The 26,721-nt window shown below is 35.3% G+C and overlaps 2 protein-coding genes across 5 annotated transcripts; one reads left to right on the top strand and one right to left on the bottom strand.

Moving 5' to 3' along the window:
* The first annotated feature begins 606 nt into the window (after window positions 1-606).
* On the top strand, window positions 607-15,404 carry cep68 (centrosomal protein 68). Of its 4 annotated transcripts, none has more exons than XM_005156835.6 (7): window positions 631-752; window positions 3,778-4,160; window positions 4,535-5,938; window positions 6,021-6,143; window positions 7,562-7,658; window positions 9,732-9,860; window positions 13,637-15,404. In XM_005156835.6, the coding sequence occupies exons 2-7, from the start codon at window positions 3,870-3,872 to the stop codon at window positions 13,648-13,650; spliced, it is 2,058 nt and encodes a 685-aa protein (XP_005156892.2). In that variant the 5' UTR covers window positions 631-752; window positions 3,778-3,869; the 3' UTR covers window positions 13,651-15,404.
* A 1,646-nt stretch (window positions 15,405-17,050) lies between these two features.
* Window positions 17,051-26,594, bottom strand: rab1ab (RAB1A, member RAS oncogene family b). The gene is given in 6 exon segments (NM_001007161.1): window positions 17,051-18,277; window positions 19,207-19,338; window positions 19,444-19,539; window positions 20,533-20,628; window positions 21,483-21,555; window positions 26,431-26,594. Coding segments are annotated over 6 exon segments (606 nt in total). The 5' UTR covers window positions 26,445-26,594; the 3' UTR covers window positions 17,051-18,082.
* Window positions 26,595-26,721: the final 127 nt, after the last annotated feature.

Below are 26,721 nucleotides of genomic sequence, written 5' to 3'. Positions count from 1 at the left end.
AGACTAGGCATATCACTGCATATCACACTTTAATCTGATTTTGACCATTTTAAAATCTAACATAATCTTATTATATGTACTTTCTGGATATGTAATCCAGATTACATGTAATCAGTTGATACCAGACAGAATAAAGTAACTAATAAAGTAACTAATTCCTCTGTGGGCCCTGTGGTGTGGGCGCTCCAGGGGGCGCTTAGTTCTCACTGGAGACATTTTAATCATTTAAATCTTTAAATTACATATACAATGTTATGTTACTTTTATCGCGTACTTTAATATCACATGTTTATAGCTATATACGTAAACTAAACCACATACATTTTCATGAAGTCTTTTAAAAGCCTATAATAATAATAATAGTAATAATCTCAAACGGTTGTGATTGGTCGGTTTTGGTCAGTGCTGAGAAAAGTAACAGGTATCACATGTCAATGTCTTGTTTCAGCAGTTGTCATTCTGTGGGTCATTTTAGAATATTAACAAAAAGAACTTTGATAAGAGTACCGCCGTGTGCTTCAAAAATAATCATTTATAAATAAATAAACCGGAGAAACCTTAGCTCGTCCAGTTTTATCTCGCTATTGGCTGTACGCGACAGTTTACGCTGCGTGACCCGCCTCCTGAACTGGTTCCTCCACCGCCTGGATTCCTCAACAGCAGTGTTTTTATTTATTTAGTGTATTCGTTTATCTGTTAAGCATTTGCACGTTGTTCGTTAAGGTATCGAAGGTCTTTCTTCGGTCAAAACGGTATGTAAAAGCAGTTTAATATCTATTACGCAGCAGTGAACTCTAAGTGAAAGTGATGTCGAAAGAGGCGTGAAGCCGCTGTATGACTGCTTTACTGGTTGATAGACTAACGTTACCATAACAATAATTACACTGTGGACTGTTACGGAATGTTCCCAATTAATGTAACTGTTATTCAGTTATTAATGCGTGTAACTGTATTTGCATTCTATTTCTGTTCCAAGCAACCCAGTTTCAATTGTGGAAAGTTATTCTGTAGTTTGGTATAAATAGCAACCACAGGGATATTATTGCATATTGTGCTTTCATTGGGTTAGTAACGTTAACGTAAAACTTTAAATGCACCGCATATGACATTGGTTACGACTTACTGGTTACGACTTACTGTAATTATGGCCCTGTTGAGCGTATCTTTTTGTTGTTTTTCATTGTTCAGCTATTGAATCACAAGTAAGTTGTTTTGCAATTTCCGTATTTTATATTTGATTCGTTATAACAGTGTTTTCCATAAACAGTATCTCTGTATATAATATACAATCACTGTGTTTTCTCTTGCTAGTTGTTTGATGACCATGTTGCCAAGGAAACTGTCAATCAAACCTATATGACTTTCTTTTTTCTGATTTGTGTGGTATAGTGCCATAGTAACCCACAGGATCAGTCCTAGAACAACATCTTGGTTGTAACAATTGTAACAGTCTGGTATGTGTCCTCAAGTAAAGGGAAATAAAAGTAAAAGGAAGTCATGAAGCAGGTTCCGAGATTGTCTTTTGTTTGCAGGCAGGCTATGATTTAAATGTCCTCACGTGATCACCTCTCATGACATGCCATTTTCTGTCGGTAGCCATGGAAACCAGACGCATCAGCCAATCAAATAACTGTCCTGGTCTGGTATTCCACAGAGAAATAGTGGAAGCTGCTTTGTCTGCTCACTGTTGCATTCATTAGAGCTCATCTGACCCATAATCACACTCACAACAGTCACATTATTATTTTACAGCTTATTTTACACTAAGAATTATTGTTATTATTATTTAATTTAGATATAAATATATATGCATGTTTTATTTATTCATTCATTTTCTTTTCGGCTTAGTCCCTTTATTAATCAGGGATCACCACAGTGGAATGAACCACCAACTTATCCAGCATATGTTTTACGCAGTGGATGCCCTTCCAGCTGCAACTCAACACCGGAAATACTCGTACACTCTTACATTCACACTTGTACACTACAGCCAATTTAGCTTATTCAATTCACTTACAGCACATGTCTTTGGACTGTGGGGGAAAACCGGAGCACCCGGAGGAAACCCACATGAACACGAGAAGAACATGCGAACTCCACGCAGAAACACCAACTGACCCAGCTGGGGCTTGAACCAGCGACCTTCTTGCTGTGAGGTTATTGTGCTACCCACTGCGCCACAGTGCTTTTTTTTTTTTTTTTTTTTGACAAATATTACAATTTTGCAAACACTAGTCCAAATCAGGGGTTCCTAAACTTTTCAGCCTGTGACCTCCAAAATTACAATGTCAGTGACTCACGAACCCCAATATTCTCTGAGGTGGTTATAACTATATAAACCTTACACACCGGCGCACACATAGGCCCAAGTCTATTCATCATTTAATTTTGGAGAACGCCACTCAGAGACCATCCTCCATGTTCGGTTGTGGCCTGTATTTAATTTTTGTTGTACGTGAGTGCTGTAAAGGTGTCTGAAAGTTTAACCTGGTGCCATAAAATCAATGTGCTGTGCCTTTAATATAACATATTCATCCCAGAGGTCACAAAAAATTGAAAGGTGGATGGCTTTTTATTTCCATGTTGTTTTTTTAATGTTACTATTGTCTTTTTGTATTCTATTTCTGTGGGTTATGGATAAAATATGGTGATCCCAATAGTTGAACCTAATACCAAATATTAAACCTAATAATAAAAAATGATTTTTGGAAATCACAAAGCTACACGCCTCAATGTCCTGTATTCCCCACTTTGGGAGTCACTGGTCTAGATGATAGCCCCAAAATAAAAATAAAAATTAATTCATTCGGAAATTCTAGGTCTCGCAATTTTAAATTGAAACGCATAAACTTTATTATTTGACTAATATTTCAAAAGACATGATTAATTTAATTGAGAATCACATGAATCATCAAATTAGTACTAGCATGAATTGCACTTAAAACTGTGACAACTAAAAACAAAAGAGTTGAGTAGTTTTCATCAATGGATATGATTGTCAATGATTCTCACACTGTTTCAATGATAAACTACTCTGGAGTTCACATTCTGGCTCTGTGAACTGAAACCCTGCCTACTTTCATTTGATTGGCCATCCCAATCATTTTAACATTGACAAGCACTGTTAAACCACTGCAGCAGGCCAGCTGTTAGAGAAAAAAAGTGATAAATATATCAATTTTAGACATTTTTGTCATCTGAGTTTTAAATAATGGAGTTCATAAGGGTAATGTAAAAATGTCAAGCATTGTTGAAGAAAATGGAGTCACGGTGGCGTAGTGGGTAGCACGATCGCCCCACAGCAAGAAGGTCACTTGTTAAAGCCTCGGCTGGGTCAGTTATCATTTCTGTGTGGAGTTTGCATGTTTACCCTGTGTTTGCATGAGTTTCGTCCGTGTGACCGTCCTCCAAAGACATGCTCTATAGGACAGGTCAATTAAATAGGCTAAATTGGCTGTAGTGTATGTGTGTGAAGGAGTGTGCATGTGTGTTTCCCAATGTTGGGTTGCGTCTGAAAGGGCATCCGCTGCATAAAACATATGCTGGATAAGTTGTCAGTTCATTCCGCTGTGGCGACCCCTGGTTAATAAAAGGACTAAGCCGAAGGAAAATGAATGAATGTTGGGGAAAAACTGCTCATTTTAACATCCGCTGGAGACAGAAGATCTTTTTCAATGTTTATGTTGGTTATAGCCCTGTTGTACATTTTTCAGATTAAACTTTTGTACTGCTTTTGCTTATCAGTGTTTAATACACAGTGTGGTTATGACTTCGTAGTTGTCACTGTGACCAAATGAGGAACCACAGAGTCCGGATGTGTTGCTGTGGCTTTTGGAGTTGACAAGGCCTTATCATACACCTCCTCACTGATGGAGAACAAGAACTATGAGAGATGGAAGTCCAGGATCCCGGAGTTCATCCGGAGTGGTCACTCTGGAACTCTCAGTTGCAGAACTGATGAGAGGACAAGGCCTGCAAAAGTCCAGGAGACCAAAGACTCAGACAAAGAGAGGAGTGGCAGCAAAAAGACAGTCACCTTGGCACCTGTTTCCAGGTATATGACGGATAAAAGCCTCTATACCATGAGAAAACCACTGATCTCTACACAATATCAGATGCCCATCCTGAAGAACTCCCTCACACATGAAGACTCAGAGAGGGTAAGAATCTAATGATGTTTTAATGAGTAGAGTTTACTTCCAGTTTGTAACTAACGAAAACAGGTTCAAATTTTCAGATTCACGAACAAACTTTTGTAAACAATTTTTTTATTTTTATTAAATCAGTCATTGAGATTTATGAATTTGTTTCAAACTTGCATGTGAAATCATTCAAACGATATTGTGATAGTGAAGACTGGAGTGACAACTGCTCAAAATCCATCATAGTCGTCATAGATAAAATTAAAAACATGAAAACAGTATTAAACTTTGACAATATTTCACAATAAATGCAACCTTGTTTTGTTCGAGTCTTCTTTCTTGTTTTCCAGGATTTCCTATTAACCATTTTCAACTTCTGTTGATTTCCTCAGATCAGTTACAAAGCAGATACCTCTAAAGAAAAGGACAAAGGTCTACCCACGCAGCCGTTCAGAAGTATTAAAGAAGTTTCTCCATGTTATAAATCCTCTCCACCATTATCAAAAGATGACCTTGATTCTTCCATGAACATGTCGGACCTCAAAGGGTGGTCATTTGACGAGGATACTATTTTTAACACTTCAGCTGACAAACGCAGTCTGTCCAGTCCGCCCTCTGCTTTTCTGAGCCTGACAGCACCTCCAGTGCCTAAGTGGACATCAAGTCCTAAAAGCACTTCTCGCATGTCCAATCATATGTCTCATTTGAAGACAAATGTAAGAACTAGAGCAGGTGAGATTATGGATAGAGGAAGAGATTCTCTTATTAACACCGGATCTTCTCAGTATTACAATAAGAATCATCCACATGGGTTCAAACACATGTCAGCTTACCAGACCAACTATTGGGCCTGTGCCATCCCCAGCTCCATGCCACCATCCCCAAACCGCAAATCCCCAAGCTGGGACCCTGACAAGGAATACCAAGAGCTCCTGGACTACACGTACCCTCTGAGACCCAACATGAACAGCACATGGAGATCATCAGCGGTGGATCATCACTTGAGAACCGATCCGCTGTTACAAGACTCAGGCATAGAGTTGGACCGCTTTTGCAGCTCTTCCAGCTTGTCTTGCTTAGATCTGTCCTATACAGGGACTCGGCGACGTAGCCCAAGAACAAGCCAAAAGCTTGAATTTCGACCTCTAAACCAATCACATTCAAAGTCCTCAGATGGCATCCTGTCCAGTAGTCTATACTCCTCAATTGACAAAGTTGGGTTGTCCTTTGAAAGCCTTGACTGTGATGCAAAGTCAAGGGGTCACTATCGTAAATGGGGTGTCTTTTCGACATATGGATCTGCCCCTACTTTTATTAGATCAACACGCATCCTTCCCCGTCCTGATTTGCAGGATGATTTAGACGAAGAGTTTCTTCGCCTACCAGATCAGCTACAGGAACTTCAGGAGCTTTCACAGCAGCTGAGGGACATTAGTGACCACATGAGCCAACCGGTCATCACTAGCTGGGAATCTCTGGAGAGCGAGATGACCTCCGTCAGATCACCAATGGTTCAAGGAATGCAGGAACCATTGGTGGAAGAAAAGTGTGATGAAAATCCTAGATCCCAGAGAGAATCTGTTCCTGATGTTCCTCTCACACACCAGGACCATTTACTGAAAACAGAGGAGCCTCCTACCAGTATCCAGATGATTAGCCAAGACTTGAATAGGAACAACTTGAGGGAAGTGGAAGCTATTATGGATCAGCTGAGGGGGTTGTCAGTATCTGAGCTTCAGGGGACAATGCAAACAGATGAAAATGAGACCAAAGAGTCACTAATGCAGCACATACAGGTGAGTAGAAGTTTCTGATGTGCATTACAACGTTCTGAAACGGAGGGAAATGTTTGATAACTGTTAGATGCTTTCTCTATAGGCATTTTGCTCAAACCTAGAAGTGCTGATTCAGTGGCTGCACAAGGTGGTAGAGAAAGTAGAGCTTCTTTCTCCACCCACGGTTGATCTGGAGAGTGTTAAATCCTCCTTGGCTGATTACAAGGTTTGTAAACAACACCAATATTCCAGTGTTTGTGTTTCCATAGATTTTTATTTAAAGAAAACAATACTGTATGTTTGTTTAGCAAGGATGCAGTAAAAGGATCAAAAGTGACAGTTAAGACGTGTAATTTTAATTAAATGCTGTTTTTAAGACTTTCCTTTAATAAAAGAATCCTGAAAATTAGTTTAAGGGTTTCCAACGAGCACCAAATCAGCATATTAGATTGATTTCTGATGAATCATATTACTGCCTAGAAAATAAATGTGCAGGTAAAGCAGCTAAGGAAGCCCTACAGTTGGAGATAACCCAATGTAAAATTTCTGTGTCTGATGTTAAGCCTGCTTTGAATCTATATATTAATGATAAAATAATGATTAAAATATGATTTTAAAAATAGACACAGGGCAACGCAGTGGCGCAGTAGGTAGTGCTTTCGCCTCACAGCAAGAAGGTCACTGGTTCGAGCCTCAGCTGGGACAGTTGGCGGTTCTGTGGGGATTTTGCATGTTCTCCCTGTGTTCGCGTGGGTTTCCTCTGGGTGCTCCGGTTTCCCCCACAGTCCAAAAACTTGCGGTATAGATAAGTTGTTGGTTCATTCCGCTGTGGCGACCCCAGATTAATAAAGGGACTGACCCGAAAAGAAAATGAATGAATGAAAATAGACACAAGTTGACATAAGTGGCTTAGTGGTTAGTGTGTCGACACATGGCACTCCACTCAAGTCTTACACACTCATATTTATTGAAAGGGGAAGAAAAACCTATTTGTGACTTGTGTAAGAATATCCTGACGATAAAACATTTTAATAGATTATGTATTTTTAAATGAAATTAGAGAATGTTTTTATTCAGGAATTCAAGATTTTAAAGAAATGTTTAAAAGGGTGTCTTCTGGAGAAATTTCTGAATATTTATCATTAATCAAATTGTTATTTAATGTTTAGATTGTTAATGACTCTTTTCAGTGTTGTTGGTATTTGTATGTTTTTTGTACAATGAATGTTTATTAGGAAACTGATATGATTGCATGTTATACATTTTATATAGGTTTTGCCATGAATATAGCCAATGCTGCTGAGATGGCATTAAAAAAAACAAAATAAATAAATATTACAGTCAAGACTGGACTAATGATTGCTGAAATTGTGGCTTTACCATTACAAGAATAATTTACATTTTTAAATGTGATAAATGCCATGTTAATATGTAGTAATATTTAACATTTTTATGGTTAATTTAATGACTATATTAATATACTTTATCAAATGATTAGTGTTGGTGAGTATAAAATACCTTTTCTTTTTCTCTCTAACCCAAGCTTTTGAAAAGCTGTGTACATTCAACCCTTGTAACAATATTAGTTTTATGAACTTTATTTCACATGAAGAAAATATATAAAAGGTTTGTAATATTTTTCAGGATTTTCAGGAGGAAGTTCAAGCTCATAAGCCCCTCACAACAGATGTCCTGCAGACTGGAGAGATGCTTTTGCATTGCATGAATTCAGCCTCTCCATGTAAGTCTTATTAAAGTAAAATAAAGTAAGAACATCTTTAAAGGGCTCATGAACTACTACAACATTCTTTACATCAATACAACTCTACATTCATATCAAGTATACATCTTTTATTTTCAGTCTCTCCAAAGAGCCTGCATAACACTGCGTCTAGTTAAATAATTAATTTGGGGGAAATAAAGTGAACACCCTTTTCTCATGTGACAATGAATCCAGAAGGTGACAGTACCCTGATTGTAAACTGATTGCTGTTTTGTTTTGGACATGTGGGTGAGGATAAAGAGACAATTATCACATATATATTACATTAACTTTTTTGATCTCTAGCCACTGTGGCTAGTAGATTTCCAACATTGCTAGCCACACACAATTTTCGCTAACTAATTTTGATGTTGGGAAAATATTTTTTATGCATACATTTTGAATTTATTATGACTTGATTTAGATCTTGTGTCCACATGCCTCTTCATTCAGTTAACTTTTTGTGTTGTGTATGATCTTGCTCAGTGAGCAAGAGCAAATGGGTTGATCTTTCATAGTGTTGCTATTAGATTTTATTTCACATGACTTTTCAGGGCTCCAACATTAAGTATTTACCAAATTTTTCTTTGACCACACCAAAAATAAATAGATAATTATTTCTTAGCCATAAATTTCAAATTATCTGTCAAAATAAGCAAAATATAGCTATATACATGCCATTTTTATTCAGCAAAAATTTTCTTAAAACAAAACCAAAAAACTTATTGTGATGTATCTAAAAGTATGCACATTCTATGTCCTGGCTAAAGGTCTTATATCACCAGTTAACTACACATAAATGAGGAGTTAATCTCATTAAAGCAATGTTATTGTAAACAATGATAATCAAACCATATTAACAAAAATAACTGTAAGCAAAAGAAAGCAGGTGAAAAACATACAGTGTGTGATAATTGAAGGATAATTACGGGCACATGGTTAACGTCAGGCCTGTTAATAATCTGTTCAAATAATGGTGAAAGTGAAAGCAGTAACTGATGCTGCTTAAAAAAAATCTGGAGCTGTTAAAAGCAGCAGGACTGTGGGTACACAAGCATCACTTTTTTCCAGTCTATTTTGAAGAGAAGCGTTTGCACTAGTTGCCTTTTCAGGCATGGTTTCTTTGCACAAAGGAACAGGAGTGTGCACGCTTTTTAAACAGTCGCGCGCATCACATTACCTGTGCGAGTGATCATCCTTTCATTAGGTTTTCATCTGCTTTCTTTTGCTCATGCGAACACAATTATTTTTTCCTGTCCTGCTGCTTCTCGATTCTAAGATCACATTTGCATGCATATTAGGCCATCCTTATTGTCCCTGCTTAAAAAAAATACAATTTAAAAATTATTTCCAACCAGCCAAAGTGGCTAGTGGGGGTGTCTGTCTAACCTGCTACAGCTGAAATCCACCGGAAGTTGACGGGTTGGCGGGCGTTAATGTCAAGCCCTGGCAATGATGTAGAAGTGGGAGTTGATATTCTTTTGCATGGGGGTGGCTTCATCAAACTATTACATCATACTTGGGCAAAATCAGAAATGTTGTTTTAGCTGCTTGGTTTAGACAAATGAAGAAACGTTAAAGGTTTTTGTAATAAAAGAGAATCAAATTTGCTGTTTGGAATGTAGAATGAGCACAACAGCATTGAACTGAAGTGAAAAGACAGCTGCATTTTGTTTCTTAGCCCTAAATAGGGGCTCAAAAAAAAAAAAGTTAAATAAAATAATAAATTAGATGAAATATTACAATTGTTTATATCCTGTAAAGTATTCCCTCTTTGTTTTTTGATCAGTTTGTATACTTGCACAAGCGTCTACAGCCTTTTAGTTTTGGACATGTTGTTGTTCAGTGTAACCCAATACTCGGATTCACATTGGACAGAAACAGGAAACGCTCTGCTTGGAGAACTCGGCCATGCATGCATGAATTAGAGAGCCGTGCTGTTACCTAGCATGCTCCATTTCTGCATTCACATGATTGGTTTTGTCAACACATCAGTAGTCTTTTGGTTTTTTCACGCTGCTGCTAATGTAATTTTCTATTTTGATTCCTCAGTTCTAAAAGACACACTGATGCTGATTGAGCGCCAGTCTCACACACTGGAAATCCACTCCGAGTATCTTTTCTCCTCTATTCTGTCAGCCATGGACTGCCTCACTGATCCCACATCTGAGGAATCTTCAGGTAAATAATCTGCTGTTATTTATAGCGCCCTCTAGTGTCAGCTCTTGGGTATAAATCTAGAAATAAATGGAAATTGTGCTGAAGTAATGACCACGTAGTAGTTTACATCACACTCACATGTAAGAACCCAGCAGGATTTTTTTCCCATTGTTTTGAATTTCGACACATTTTGATCATCATTATATTGTTCTCAAATGAACACCGCATTAAGCAGAAGAGTTTACATTTGCTATTAGGGTGTGTTTGGTCAGTCAGATCACTGACCAAAGTAGATTAAGGAGACACATTTATGTTTACACCTGTTTATTCTACTTCTACTGTAGAATACTTCTACTGTTTATGTACTTATTTCTTCTTTATTTTATGTTGTCCACTTGTGATTGGATCAGCAAAAAATATAAACACAGGGTTCCCACATGTCCTGGAAAATCTGGGGTCCGTTTCAGAAAGCAGGTTAAGTGAAAACTTTGAGTATGCCATACACACTCTGTTATCATTGCATCCTGTTAATGTACAATAACGAGGTGCAAATATAGTATGTATTGTATCTGCCAGTGTAAGTATAACTTACATCTAATTAATACTTGCACTTGCTGAAAAGTACTGCATGCTATAGGGGAATTATACCAACTTACATCACACGGGTTCAACCACGCATATCGGTTGCAAAAAAAGACCGGTTGCAATACCAAACATGTAATGTTGTGCGGTAGGATGCCAAAATCGAAAGCTTAAATAAAAAAAAAAAGCTTAAATTTTACCGTACACCACATGGCTTTTAATGCCAACCGCAGACGTCTTTGGCTAACAGCCATCAGAAGAGCTGAATGGAGTGAGGACCCAATTAGAAATGCTGGACTCTGCAGTTCTTATTTTATATCAGGTAAGTTCACGCTATGCTAGATCATACACATTACTCGTTTTTGATTGCAGCAATGATTTCAGCAAAAGCAGTTAAATATGGTGAATTAAACTGCGGACACTAAATGCTTAGAGTGAAATGTAAAAATCTAAGTTCACATACCCTGCCGTACAGGAGCAGTTCTCTGTCAGAATGCAGTTGTTTTGCTTGTTGATGATTACCCAGGCCTTGTACAGTTCAGTTTTTTTTTCCTTGTCTTTGGCTAGGCAGAACCTCGGTTTTTAGCACTACAAAGTTTTGCATCTGGGTCTTCATGGAAAATAATTTCTTGCACATGACCACACAGAACAAAATTGTAGGCATCCAAAGACTTGTAGGCCTTTAACTTCTCTCCTGTAAAATCACCAGATACATGATAGTTGTATATATTTCGGGCTAGACGCGCTTAGGAGAGTGCTATTGCAAATGGACCTGTCACTTACGCCCGTCACTTTAATGTTAATTTTGCTGAATAACTGTGCTTATCACTATTTGACAATGCTGAAAGCATTATTTAAATAATTAATATAATATGTAATTAATATAGCTTATCTCTAATACAAAAATAAACTCTGTACTGCATCGGATGTCATTCCCCTTGCTATAAATGCTAGCGGTCCAATTTTTTTTCTTCCTCCTTGATGTGCACACATTCTGAATGTATACAAACCGGTAATTCACCAATAGAACACAGTTGAATTCAGAATTATTAGCCCCACCATTATTTATTTTTTCTTTTTTTCCCAAATGATGTTCAACAGAGCAAGGGAATTTTCACAGTATGTCTGATAATATTTTTTCTTCAGGAGAAAGTCTTACTTGTTGTATTTCGGCCAGAATAAAAGCAGTTTTTAGTTTTTTTAAACCATTTTAAGGTCATTTTATTAGCCCCTTGACCATTCATAAGGTCAGATTATTACCCCTTTTAAACTACATATATTTTCGATAGTCTACAGAACAAACCATCGTTATACAATAATTTGCCTAAATTACCCTAACCTGCCTAGGTTACCTAATTAACCTAGTTAAGCCTTTAAATGTCACTTTAAGCTGTATAGTAGTGTCTTGAAAAATATCTAGTAAAATATTATGTACTGTCATCATAGCAAATATAAAATAAATCAGTTATTAGAAATGAGTTATTAAAACTATTATGCTTAGAAATGTGTTAAAAAAATTCTTCACTTTGTTAAACAGAAATTGGGGGAAAAATTGTTGGCAGGTCATTTGCAAAAGAAAAAAACACTTACATTTTTATTTTATATTTTTGCCCATGGGATACTGAAGTAAATCGTTCAATAACCATTCTGCCAGTTTTCTTTTCCAATATTATATCAGATTTAGAATTAAACTGATCTCATATGCAGACATCCTATTGCCGGTTGCCTTTGCCATGTTAAATAATAATACCAAAGCTCCGCTGATCATGTCTTTTCTTAGTCATGGTGTTAGTGCTGAAATCAGAGTTGACTTATGTAAAAATACTAAAAACTCAGTGTTTCATATCTCAGTGATCAAGTTTAAACTTAAAGTTGGCAGAACCTCCTTATTGAAACGGACCCTTTGAAATGAAGAGGGTTGTTTTCCAGTCATTTCAATTCAACTCATCTTTATTTCTATAGCGCTTTTACAATGTAGATTGTGTCAAAGCAGCTTAACATTGAAGACTATAGTAGATTGAAACTGTGTCAGTCCAGTTTTCAGACAGCCGTGAGGAACAAACTTCACCAATTGACGAAAGTGAAGAGAAAAAAAAAAAAAACTTTGAGAGAAACCAGGCTCAGTTGGTCATGGAAATGACCTGAAAATTGATAAAAAAAAAAGAAGGTCAAATGTCTTTGAAAATACAGAAAACAACAGATTGAGGATTATTTCAAGTTGTAATTTTTCAGTTTGTAACAACTTAAGCAGAAACTTTGAAGGAAAATGAACTTTTCTGACATACTGTGGCTGCAGCAGGTGCATTGATATTACACAGATTCTAATTAGTGTAGGCCTTAGTGTTGGGACTATTTTCAGGTGCTGCGTAATATCATTGCGCCTGCTACTGGCATTTTATAGCTGCAAAGTTCATTGGTTATTATGCCAGAATGCGCATATAGTTTCATTTCACCTTTTCATTTGCTGTCAGTGTTAGAACACAATGTAACTACAGAAGAGTTAAGCTTTAAACATGAAAATTATTAAAACTCTTTGGGTGAGATGCTATTGGTCTAATCCGATTTAATAATCTATACTAAGCTAAGCTAAAACTGGTTCCACCAAACCACAATTTTGCCCCAAAACAACGTCATACCTTTATGACCTTATTGGAATCACTAAAAAGTAGCATAGGAACGATGTTGTTTTCAACTTAGCAGAATAATTCACACGGGCTCCCTCAAGATTTTCCTACAGGCTTTTCCAATGGCTTATTTAAATGTATGCCTATTATATTGTGGTACTTTAATACTTTACTCTAAATTAAACACTGATATCAAAAACACACATTTGACGCTGTTTATGTGTATTTAACAAAAAACAAAAAAAAAAACTGTTTCTAATAAGCCTATAGATAAGATAACTGTTAATGTGTATTTAACAAAACAAAAAAAAAGTTGTTTCTAATAAGCCTCTAGATAAGGTAATTCGGTGTGTGAGTCTGTGGAGTTTATATTGTACAATAAAACTTTTTAAACTGTTTAAAACAACGTATTGTGGATTTCTGATGAACACAGACCTTATTTGATAAACCCATCATAATGGAAAAATATTGAGGGAACCAATTGGTATTACACTTTCTGGCTTTGTTCTGTATCTTTGCTCACATATATGCCCTCGACTGATTCTATTATTAAAAATGCCATATCATACTTTTCTGGCTTTTTCTCCACAGAAGTGATTTCCTGAGAATTACCAGGATTCTGGAAATGTGAAGGCCTGGTCTGCTTACTGTCCTCACTACTTGACACGCACAGCAGTTATCTTTGTTTTATACAGTTATCACGTTTACTGTCCAGAAGTGGTGTTTTTTGCTAATCACAAGCTTGTGTTATCTGTCGCAACATATTTTCACTTTACACTTTGAATACGAGCTTGTGAGTTGTGATTGTTTAACATTTTATAATACATATTTGTGTCGCATCTTCAAAATTGTCCTGAGATTATCTAATTTATTAATATTGTTCAGCTCTGCAGAAGAGGTGCACAGACATGGTGCCAATCGTGGGTGTGATCTCAGGTTATTAGCCATTAAGTTTTAATGGAGGCCAGTGCAGCCTTCATTAGCATCTCTGCGGCTTTAGTTTCCCTTCTGTGCCTCAAACATATATTGTATTTTCCAACTGATGAACAGCGGGATTGTTTTCTTTGCTGAATATACAGGTTATTTATCAGATGAGTGTTCATTATATCTCTATGTCCTATTGTGGTAAAGAGAAATTTCATCCAAAACTTTAATTCCTGTCATCATTTACTTGCCTTTATTATGATTTTCTTCTCTTTGCACCAAAGAACAGATTTTGAAAAATTTCTGGCAACCAAGTCAAAGGTTACCAACATTTTTCAGTTTCTGTTTTTATTCAAAAGTAACAGAAATAATGCATGTTTAAAATATTAGAGGATAAATAAATGTTGACATACATTTAAGGCTGAACTATCTCTTTGGTTTGAAAAATAAAACTCTACAATACTGAAATAAGTTCTACTGCATCGTTATAAATGCTGGGTTCTACACAAAACTTTCATGCTGTCCCAACATAAATCAATTAAGTTAATCGTTTTTACAAATTTAAGTGGATTAAACATAAAACTATTAAAGTTGCCCCAAAAGAAATGTAAGAATTGTGTTTTTTCAACTCATTTTAAATAAGTATCTTCAGATCACGCAGCAAAATGGTGTTTTTTTTCCCAATGTTTTGTTATATTTTTATTTACAAACATTTATAGACTTCTGATTCAAGATTAACTTACTTTGAAAGTCAACAAGTTGATACATATTTAAATTTATTTGCATATTCTATTGACATTTGTAATTGTTTTAAATGTAAAATTAAATTAACATTCTCAATGAAATTTTTTCAAAAAACCAAACTTCATTTTTCATCTCAAATGAATCTTAAATTAATGATGTTTAGATATTTGTATTGACATTTTTAAATAGTTTGCAATCAACTTTTAATGCTAGATTCAAAACTTTCAACTATTTCTACTTCACCTTATATGGCCCTAAATTGTGAAATGCCAAATTAAAGGGGCATTTACTATTTACTATACTATATTTACTAAGTAAATTTTGCCAACAATGTTGAAAATTGAAAGTACCAAAACATACATCCACAACCCAACACGATCTTGCCCATTTTTTTTAAACACTGCTATAGTTAGACACGCCCCTTACTGCTGATTGGCTGCAACTATGTTTGAAACTGCATACCATCTGTACATCTTTACTTTTGACAAAGTAAAAACTGAAATATACTCAATGCAAGTCATTTAAGCTGGATGAATTCGACATCAATTGAACAAAAACCTTGAGGCAGAATGTTTTGGAGACGTTAAGCTGCAGAGATCATGTCAACATGCACAGACTGATGCGTAACTGTTTTTGCATTGACAAGAATGTCCTTTTTAACAATAAACTTCTTTTTGATACTTAATAAAAACATTGTTTCGTTTATATTTTGTTTAGGTATCAATAAGGATAATTAGTAATTTTGCATTTCAAGAATTTCCAAGTAGGTATCGCTGCAGCCCGGAGACCTCCAAGTGGGAGGGACTTAAACCACAAGTAGGTTGGGTTTAGGTCAGGGGTGTCCAAACTTGGTCCCGGAGGGCCGGTGTCCGGCTGAGTTTAGCTCTAACTTGCTTCGACACACCTGTTTGGAAGTTTTTAGTATATCTAGTAAAAGCTTGATTAACTGGTTCAGCTGTGTTTGATTAGGGTTGGAGCTGAACTCTCCAGGATACCGGCCCTCCAGGATCGAGTTTGGACTCCCCTGCTTTAGGTGGAGCAGATATTAATAAAACACATCAGGTTACTGTGAGGTTAGGTTTAGGATTGGGGTAGGTGTAGACGTTAATAAAACACAACTGATTACTGTGAGGTTGGGGTAGGTGTAGACCAGGAAAGTAAAATTCCATTGCTGGAGGGCCACTGCCCAGCACAGTTTAGTTCCAACCCTAATTAAACACACCTGATCAAACTTATTGACTCCTTCAGGCTTTGAAACCTACAGGGAAAGCTACGGTCACACTTGACTTTTCTCCCCATAGACTTCCATTCATACCCACACGAATGCGCCAGACCAGAAACGCAGGATCATTCGTTAAGTTTCGCAGTTCGCTGCGGTGCAAAGTTTAAGCTCTGACCTGCAAAATTGCATCACTTGACTGCGTGAGACCTATCGAGGATCAAAACATGACCTCTCTGGACAGAAATTTAAAACATGGAGCAATCGCTCGCTTTTTTAATGTTTAATCTTGTTTAATCCCGCCCCTTTTCGCAGCGTCGTACGACAGATTTTCGCACACACAAACTCTAGTGTGACCGCAGCTCAAGTGTGTTGGAGCAGGGTTAGAACTAAACTGCGCAGGGCTGCGGCCCTCCAGGAATTGAGTTTGACATCCCTGGTGTAGACATTCATAAAGCACAATAGTGGACTCTGTGTCATGTACAAGACATTAAATAAATAAAACTCCAGGTTTGTACAGCTCACTTGGAGTTGAAGTGCCATCCACTTGGAGCTTGCGCAGACCTTCATTTATACCCTTTTTAGAATTTTAAGCATGCACAGTTACAGAAATTACCATTCATGCAAACTGAATCAGTGTAAAAATAGGCCTCTATATTACTAAATGTTATGAGATTTAATTTATTTTAAGTAGTAAATCAGTTAATTCAGAGAGTGGATCAAACTATATTCATTCATCTAGATCCACGAACCCTCCATTGTTGACTACACGGAATCGGAGAGTAAAAAAGATATTCAATGAACTATTATGAGATTTATTTTAGTTTTATAAAGTTAATTCGTAGGGTGGATCAAAATATAATTTACTCTTACAAGATTCAGCATTGCTATTGCTGACTACAGGTCAAACAAATTTAAATATATGGCTAAATCTGGAATTTAAAGTACAAACAGCCCTTTTTAGTTAACTGTAATGAAACTGAATTAAATTTGGAATTAAAATGACTAAAAATGATCAAACTAAATAAACAATTCAGAAAATGACTAACTTAGAATAAATCTGAAACGGAATAAGTAATCTAAAGAACAAAATGAACTAGACATGAAGAGTTTTCAAGTTCATTTAAAAAATGAATTCATTTGCCTTTATTATGAAAAAGAGAACATAGTGTTTGAGTCACATATGAGATTGTGAAACTGTTGCTTTTGATGTACTCCGCAGGTAAATGGCCAAAAATCGAGAGATTGCAAGATTAATGGAACAATAGATATTTGCATATAAATGTTGAATAAATAAAACACAAAGGGTTTTCTACATGTCCCACCAAGAATTGCAGACATACTGCTATCGTACAGTACGCTCGTACAATATTTATTTAGATTTCTGTTAACTGTTACACATCGCGCAACAAAACTACAAGAGTCTGCAGCCAAAACTTAAATGCAAAAGAAGGTAAAATTACTCCAATCGTGTATTTAACTCTACAGAGCCGTCATTTCCAATCTTACACATATATACATAGTGTATATGTACATATATTTCACTAAACAGATGTCGGACTGAAAATACACTGCTGCTCGGATGAACCGCAACAGACAACCCGCAGGTACAGGAACCTACACATGCAAATATAAACAGTAAAATAAATCGACAAGTAAGAATAAAGTAAGAAAAGGACAGAAAAAAACAAAACGTCATTGAATTGACCACAGACCAGCCCTGCAGTAGGAATGCAGTGAGATAAACACACACATTATTCTTGGAAACCTGCACACAGAGGACTTAAAATTGTTGAGTGACAATGAAATCCATCCTTAAAAGCAGCCCCTGACAAACAGTAGGGGTTAATGGAACCGAGTAACCAAATTTTGGACCTCTCTTCAGTTTGTTTGTGAACTATTTTTGTAGGGGGAGGGGGCAGATTCTTGAAAGTTTTTTTTGTTTTTTTGGTAGTGCGGCTACATACAGTACAACTTGGGTAACTTAAACTGTTGCCGGTTTCACGCTCTCTTTTATTCTTTCTATTCTCCATATTGACTCTTTGCTCCTTAACGAATGATCTATTCCCCTTTCTTTCTCCTATTTTGAGGGCTGTTGCTCTGAGATCCGGGGGCCGAGGTGATGGGGGGTGTCCGGGGCAGACAGGGTCTCAGCAGCAGCCTCCAGACGCAGGCTTCACTGGAGTGCTTTCGATCTTCATGGTTTTTTCAGAGCCGCCGGCTGTGGCTCCAGGGCCCATCCTCTTCTTGATCTCGGCAGCCATGGTCATGAAGGCCTGCTCCACATTTGTGGCGTTCTTAGCGCTAGTTTCCAAGAAAGGAATGCCAAGGGAATCTGCAAATTCCTTTTAAGAAAAAAGAAAGGATCAAACCAAAGCAGTTATTATTTTTAGAACAATGGAAAATGTACATGGAGGCTTTGTTTCAAAACCTAGTGAGAATCCAATCTAGACAGTAATGAAAGATGCAGCAGACAAGGCATGCAGATTTTATCATGGTTTATAATATTATCACAATACTGATCTAGGCTGCAAAAAGAAAAAAGATGACTTTAACAGTAAAAAAAAACAAAAATACTTAATGTATTGCTTTATTGTCTATACATGTCCAGCGTAAATAAATGTTTAAAATTAAACTGCAAAGTACGTTAGAGTAGTCATTATAATCAAGTCTTAATAGCATTGTTTCCATCCACCTATTTGTATGCGCATTTTGGACATACGCATTAAAAAATGTTTGATGGATTCATTTTTTTTTTTACTTTACCCTTTTTTTAATTTATGCTTTTCTTTATTAATTCCATTATGGGACCTTGATCTTTCCCCCAACAACTTTTAACCTTGAAAAATTCAAAATGGTGACTTTTATTAACATTTTTAATAGTTTAAAGTTATATGTTGTCTGGGTATATTACAGATAAAAACTGTTATTTTACAGAATATTTCTCTTTATATTATTTATTGAACATTCAATTATTTCAAACTACTAAAATGTCAGAAAGTCAAAAATCAACAGAGCAGAGAACAATGTCCCATAATGCAATTCACAACAGTAAAAAATAAACAGAAAACACCTGTGAATCACAAAATATGGACATTTTTGTACGAAAATTGAAGCATAAAACAAAAAAACCTAAGGTATCAATTTCAGTCGGACAGGTACGAGGTCTCATTTTAGTTTGAAGGCAGCAGAGAATAGATGCAGTTTTACAGTAAGGGAGCTCGCTAGGTTTTGGAACAGAGTATGTACGGTGTAACGTGGTCTACAGTGGTACCTTTGCCGTTGTGTAGTCCACCACTTTTTTTGTTGTTAAGTCACACTTGTTGCCAACCAATAACTTGTTGACATTTTCACTGGCGTAGCGGTCAATCTCCTGTAGCCACTGTTTTACATTATTGAAAGATTCCTGAAAGTAGAGGAAAATACACAAAGCATTAATACAGTAAAAATAAATTAAGGCATTTAAACAGTGGTTTAAAGTGATACCAGGATACTTTGCTCATTAGCTCACCTGATCTGTAACATCATAGACTACAATAATTCCATGTGCTCCTCTGTAGTAGCTGGATGTGATTGTGCGAAACCTCTCCTGCCCTGCTGTATCCCACTGTAAATCAGAGTGAATAATATGATACCTGGATCAAATGCTAAAATATGCTTACAAAATACTAGTTCTGCTACTATAATATAATAATAAGGCAAAGAACTGACAGATCGATTTCTTTCGTATAAATAATTCTGCACACACAAACACAAAGAGAGTTTGGAATATATTCCCATATCAACTTCTCTGGTTATGCGACAGCAAAAATAGATTTTTATAAATATCACATTTTATAATAGTTTTTATGACAATAAAAAGAAAATCCTCAGCAATAAATGAAGGGTTTCTGTAGGTTTTATCAAGTTAAATTTAAGACTTTTCAAGACCATTATGAACTAAATTTTAGACTTATACAGGGCTAAATGCTAAGGATTTTGTTTTTCAAATATCCCAGTTAGACAAGATTTACACTTGCCCTATCAAAAAATGCTTATACTATAATAAATTTAAAAATAAAACAATAATAATTCTGTTTTTTCAATACTCATTTTTGAATACTTTTTATTAATTTTCAAATATATCCATTCACAAACCCTATAACCATTACCTAGAACGAAATATAGCTCCCAATTACTTCAGTCTACAAAAATAATCAAATTAACAGGAAAATTAAGACCAATAGAAAAAAAGATTTACAGAAAACATTTCAGTAGATTTAAGAATTTCTTAGACCTAATATTTAGCTTTTGAGATTTAAGACACAATTAGGGAGTCCCATAATTGGTACACCCCTATAATGTTTAAGATTAAACACTAATGAAAACTGAGTTGCTTAAGTATTGAAATGGCATACAAGTATGACATTTGACTGAGCAGCAAATATGTTACATTAAAGAGCACCAAATTTATCTTTTGCATAAAAATGATTACAGGTTGTATAAATGTTTTTGTGCTTATAAAAAACAGTTTTAAACATATTTTTAAAGCACCAAATTGAGCATTTATGGGATCTCATTGAACAATATTCAATTCTTTACAGGACTGAAAGAAACTTACGATCTGAAGTTTGATGGTCTTTCCGTCTAATTCTATAGTTCTTATTTTAAAGTCCACACCGATAGTGCTAATGTAGCTTTCTGTGTATGTGTCATCCTGAAAGAAATAAAACAGCAGGTGAATTGGATGTTTCGATAGTCAAATCACTTCTTTTAATCACCTTAATGTAAAACTAAAATTCTATTCAATTCATAAAAAACATGATATACTTTCAGTGAACAAATTCATTTTTAATCAGATGATTTTTAAACCACTAGGGCTGCATGATACTGAAGCAATGACATGGTGATATATTGTTATGCTTCAATATATATTGCGATATGAATATAATCTCATCAGATGATTTGGATAGCTCTATTTGGGAAGATTTCATTCATTTAGATCAACTGGAATGATCAAGACGTTTTCTATGCAGTGCATCTGCATTAACTATAATACATTTAAGCAAAAATAAAAAAAAAATAAACAGAGCATTACGCGCTGTAAAAAAGTTGACTCAATTTAAAATGAAGGCAACAAACCTCAGGACATTTGAGTTGAATCAACTTTCAACCCAATTACTGCAATTGACTCTATTTAGGTTAAGTAAACTTAAGTTAAGTAAAAAAAAAGTTTTGTTTTTTTTAAAGTTATTAAGTTAAGTTATTTTTATTATTTTTTTTTCCACAGTGTGGTTTTCCGGGGAGTCTAACAATATTCAAGCACAGAAATTGAACAATCAAATGTAAACCATGCTCATCATTAATCATAAGTACTTAAAAAATAATATCTTTTTCTTTAAATCCTTAGTAAATAATCTAATCCTCCAAGGTAACTATTGCAGATACACACAATGCGATATCAATGCTCAAACAATATATTGTGCAGCCCTAGTTCATAGTACTGAAATACTAATATGCAGCAAGCAAAATCGATGGCAATGCTCTCAAGGAAACTTAAAGCATACTTACTGCAAATCTGAGAAGAAGGCAAGACTTTCCAACACCAGAGTCACCAATCAAGAGCAGCTTGAATAAATAGTCACTGTAAGAAGAGAAAGAGCAACATTTTATAGTTCATATTTCTACAACAATTTAAAGCAGTTGTAGAAAATTCATAATGCTCTACCATTCAAAAGTCTATATATATATATATATATATATATATATATATATATATATATATATATATAATTTATTTTATTTTGTATTTTTTTTAAATATAATTTCTGTGAACTACACTTAAAGCAGTGCAGTTACATGATGCTTTTATTTAAAATGTTATAGACACTTGTGCTGCATAATATTTTCGCAGAAGCAATGATAATTATCTGAGGATTCGTTGATGAATAATTTGTTTTAAAAAATAAAAATAAAGTTTAATTTGTATTTTGCTCCAACATAAGAAGGATCTCTGCCAAAATAAAACCTTGTCAAAAAAATTTAATAATAATCTATCTGGTCTTTTGCTTTTTTTCACTGTATATCATCCTTTGTCCTTTTTCTAGACATGCATTACAAATGAGGCCATTAAAACCCCCCTGCAACATGTGAAATAGGTCAGATGCTTGCAAACTCAGTTAACATAGGGTAAATCAGTCACCGTTCACCATCTGCATGCATAAAATAAAACTTTGATTCAACAGAAACAATGTGCTCGAGTAGCTCCGAGGCCGGGAACTTGAGTAAGCTGATTAAGCATTCCAGAGAGAGGGAATTTTGCCCGTTGCGCTAAATCCACTGGCCCTATTCAATACTCCCTAGTAAGAAAAGTCCATAGGAAGGAAATCCAGCTGATTGGCCCGGTGAAGACCAGCTCATCGACTCAGCAGAAAGAGCTGATGTTTTCCTTTTCAATTCTGCTGAATTCAAGTCATGCTCTCCTTGTTAGACTGACTGCAAAACACACTTCTGTGTATAGGAAACCACTACACAAAGAACTATGTAAAGACCCTCTGTATACACTGGACATTGTAATGCTTTCTAGTAAACAGAGAAGGGCTGCACGATATTAGAAAATAATATATATAATATATATGCCATTTATATTACTATTTCACCAAATAACTTGAACAGCTCTATTTGAAGTAATTCATGCTTTTATATTGATTGGGATGATTTTGCAGAGGAGTGCCTTTGCAGAAAATATAATACATTAATTACCTATAATACAGATAAATGAAGTGGGGCAACAATATAAATAAAGAAATCTAACAGTTTTCAGGTACAGAAAAATAATAATCAAATGTATAATAAAGTTGTATAGTCTTCGTTTTATAAATAATTAAATAAATGTAATAATTTATGATTAATCTAATAATTCCTTGTGATTGCATTTTAAGCTAGTTTTAAGCATTTGGGCGAAAACCTTAAAAATACATGCAACTGACAAACGTAGAATTTCTTACGGATTAACTGAAATGACTCCACAATTTCCATGTGTTCTAAACCATTTTACCAGGTCAACTATAATTCTGACTTCACATTGTAGACCCTGCGATGTGACTATTGTGGATTTACGCATTGCTATGCTGATGCTAAAATAATATATTGTACAGCCCTAAAACAGAGTAACTCAAAAAGTAAATATTTTATTGGTACATAGTTAAAATTATAGCAACAATAACAAATCAGGTTCAGAAAAGTTCCAGAAGTTGGTTTAATTAAATTTTTGTCTTATACTGTAACATGTCGCAATCATTTTCACATAAAGAAATGCGTGTTTAAATATGACAAGAGCAACAAACTTTGACCAAGAATGAGTCAGGTTTAGAAAAGTTCCAGAAGTTAACACTGCATAATAATGTCTTATGCAAGCATGCAGATCTGAAATTCTGAATTAAAGAAATGATTCACTCAAAAATTACAATTTGACCATCCGAGATGTGGGTGACCTAGATGATGATCCACTTTCTTCAGTAGAACATTAAAGAGGATATTTAGTTGAAGCAATCAATAAACTGCAGTCTACAAACAGATCCAGAGCCCAATAATATAAATAATAATACATTGAGATTAGGGCTGCACAACATTTGTGGCGGTGGGGTCAATATTCTATTTTTCGATAATCGTTATTGCAATATTGAGTTTAATTTCACCAGATGAAATGAATAGCTCTGTTTGGAAAGAATTGATGAGTTTAGATTAATTTGGTTTGATTTTGTAGGGCAGGGCATAAAAGATAATAAATTAATCACAGGCATTAAAAATACAATAGAACAAAAAAAACAAATGTAATAAACAGTGTTCTCTGGGAGTCTAGCAGTGTTCACACACTATTAAAGGTAAAAAAACAAAACAATAACACTGTCATAGTAGTTGTCATTGTATATACATAAACACAATTCTTATTTCTTTAAGTTACAAACTGTATAGTTTCCTATGCCTGAATGCAGAAAAGTAACAGGAAATGCTCACATGGTCACAGGTCTCAAAAACACATACAAATAATAAACTTTTGTTAACTTTACGGTTAAACTTTGCAATTTCCTCTAGTCCAGAAAACAGTTGTTTTCATCTGTGGCTCCTGGTCAAATATAAGACTTGATGTTGCCCATCCTGTGATGTGACTATATTGTGGTTCTGCACATAACAATATCGATACTGAAATGATACATTATGCAGCCCTAACTGAGATCTTATGAAGTAGTGCTGCACAATATTGGAAAATATATTTTTTTTCTGTGACATATTGAGAAATTAATACAATTTCACTAGATGAGTTGAAGAACTATTTGAAAATCATTTATAATTTTACACTGACTATGATGATTCAGAAAAGGAGTGCATAAAATATAATATACAATCTACAGTACAAGCATAGATATATTCAATAAAGAAAAAGATAAACAGAATTTGATTGTTTTCCCCCCGAGTCGTCGAACTGTATTCAAGTATACAGTAATTGAAATGTAAAAAATTAATGCATGGTCTTCGTTTTATAAACAGTTCAATCAAATTTTTGATGTAAAATTAAAAACCCTCACACAGTCACAGGCCTCATAAAACACTTGCAAAATAATAAACTATAATCCAGACTCAACATTGTGTATCCTCGCCATGTGACTATTGCGATCAATCACATTGCGATATTGATGCTGAAACACCATATTATGCGCTGCAGCTCTATTATGAAGCAAATTATGCTTCTGGTTAAAGAACATAAGTTGTGTTATTATCTTTAATCCTAAATCTTGGTAATTGGTCCAGAGTGTTCATAGCAGTCTGGAAGAGATTGATCATTTTACTTCATAAGGCCAATGTAACATTCAATATAACAGAATATATATATATATATATATATATATATATATATATATATATATATATATATATATATATATATAAATGGTGCCAGTAGTCATTTACTTGTAATATGTAAACAGCCAAGTACCACAGTTTCAGTAAGAAATCTTTAAAACACCACAAGTCAGCAACATCTTGGATAGTCTGAAGGAAAGCGAATTAACAGTAAATTCTACATTTCTAGATAAACCATGCTTTTAAATCCTACAATAACATGTTTGACATTAAAGTGGTATATGAAAAGCATCATCATGAACTTGTCTTGCTATTTATAGTAATTTACAAAATTATCTAAATCCTTATATAGACAGAATCTTTGATATGAGTGTGAAGAACCGAAAGAGAAACTACAAATGATGTTAACCACTAAACAAGCACAAACCAAAGTAAGAGCTACTATGTCTGACTATACAACCCATATAAAATAGATGTCACAGTTGATAAAGAGTCTTAAGTAACAGAGTTTCCTAACACTCAGACTAGTGATAGTTGTAATAGAGCGTGCAGCTTGTCGTTTGGCATGTGACCTACACATGACTAGCACACAATAGAGGAAGGGATGGGCACTTCAGTTCCTTCAGATATACTTGACATCTGCACATTCAGACATTTAGACAGAAGTGTAGGTGTAGAAAGCTCACAATTTCACTCAACACAGTAGACTTGGCATCAGTGACTAAATACATTTTAAGATTGTGCAAACTAGTGCTGATAAGAAAATAAAAACAGCACAATTGAGACTAGTGTTGTGGACGTAGTTGTCATGAATAATTCTGCACAACATTTATTAAAAGAGGCAGATGTAAAAACTTCATATTGATTAATTAATTTTATTGTTATTATATAGACGTGGTTAAAAATCAAGGAGTTAAAACAATAAGGCACGTGACTATATTTATGTGCAGCAACTCCAGATTAAAATAGCATTCGTGAAATACACCTTTAAAGGTTATTTTAACAAACAAACGAACGTGTCTGACTACTCATTTTTAATGCATAATGGTTAGGTCCAGCGTACTGTCATCCTATATTAAATTTATATTCAGCAACCTTGATTCTGACCACACTAAAGACACGCAACAGGTTACAAGACATGTTGACACTACTTAATCAGCTACTATTTGACTACTTCACCGGCTTGTCAAGCTGTTGAAAAAGTAAGCGTAAAGCTACCAGGAGATGTTAGCTTACATTAACTAGCCTTCGTACTCATTTCTGCTTAAGTAAGTCAGATTTCATGCAATGAAAAGTGAAAATGAAAATAATATGATTATAAGAAATGAACCAGGTGTATGACTAAATAACGAGCCCTACTTGTCATAAATGTAACGCGGATGGATATTCAACCCGGCTGTGCTCCGCTATTACAACAACAGCCGTTTAATTACAAAAGTTTGACTTCTTTGGAGAAGACTTTGAGTTAGAATTTTGCTCCTAAATATTGCGCATCTTTCCGGTTAAAGTAATATTCATGAAATAACGCGACACTAGTTGTTAATAAGACCCAATGTACAGCTAGTCATGATTGCTGCTGCCTGTCAAAAGTAGCTAACGTTACAGGTAAATTATGAGCTCCGTAACGACAAACAAGCCGTGTAGTAACTAATTCACTTACTATTCGGGATTCATTGTGGACTGGACACTGTAAAAAGCGCTTGTCTTTCAACAAAACAACTCCGCGGCGTGAAGACAGACTAGAAGCGATAACCTTTCTCCCGATTAAAAAGTAACTAGCTGGCTAGCTACTGCCGCAAAGGCTAGTCGGTTGAAACCCAAAATGGCTGACTCTTCAACCAGGAAATAGGAACTCCTTAAACAGATTGCGTATGCAATGTCGTGATCGTGACGTGTACGGAATTTGTAGTTCAATTCAGATGTCATGTCGTCAACATGAATGAGGGAGAGA

This window comes from Danio rerio, chromosome 13 (genome assembly GCF_049306965.1).
Source record: "Danio rerio strain Tuebingen ecotype United States chromosome 13, GRCz12tu, whole genome shotgun sequence".
NCBI lineage: Eukaryota > Metazoa > Chordata > Actinopteri > Cypriniformes > Danionidae > Danio > Danio rerio.
This window is presented reverse-complemented; position numbering and strand designations above follow the sequence as displayed.

What these genes read in the sequence shown, in the direction of transcription:
- cep68 (XM_005156835.6), top strand. Translation starts at nt 3,870, where the DNA reads ATGGAGAACAAGAACTATGAGAGATGGAAGTCCAGGATCCCGGAGTTC. An exon ending in CACATGAAGACTCAGAGAGG is followed by an intron (nt 4,161 to 4,534) that starts GTAAGAATCTAA and finishes TGATTTCCTCAG; the next exon opens with ATCAGTTACAAAGCAGATAC. An exon ending in CCTCCTTGGCTGATTACAAG is followed by an intron (nt 6,144 to 7,561) that starts GTTTGTAAACAA and finishes AATATTTTTCAG; the next exon opens with GATTTTCAGGAGGAAGTTCA.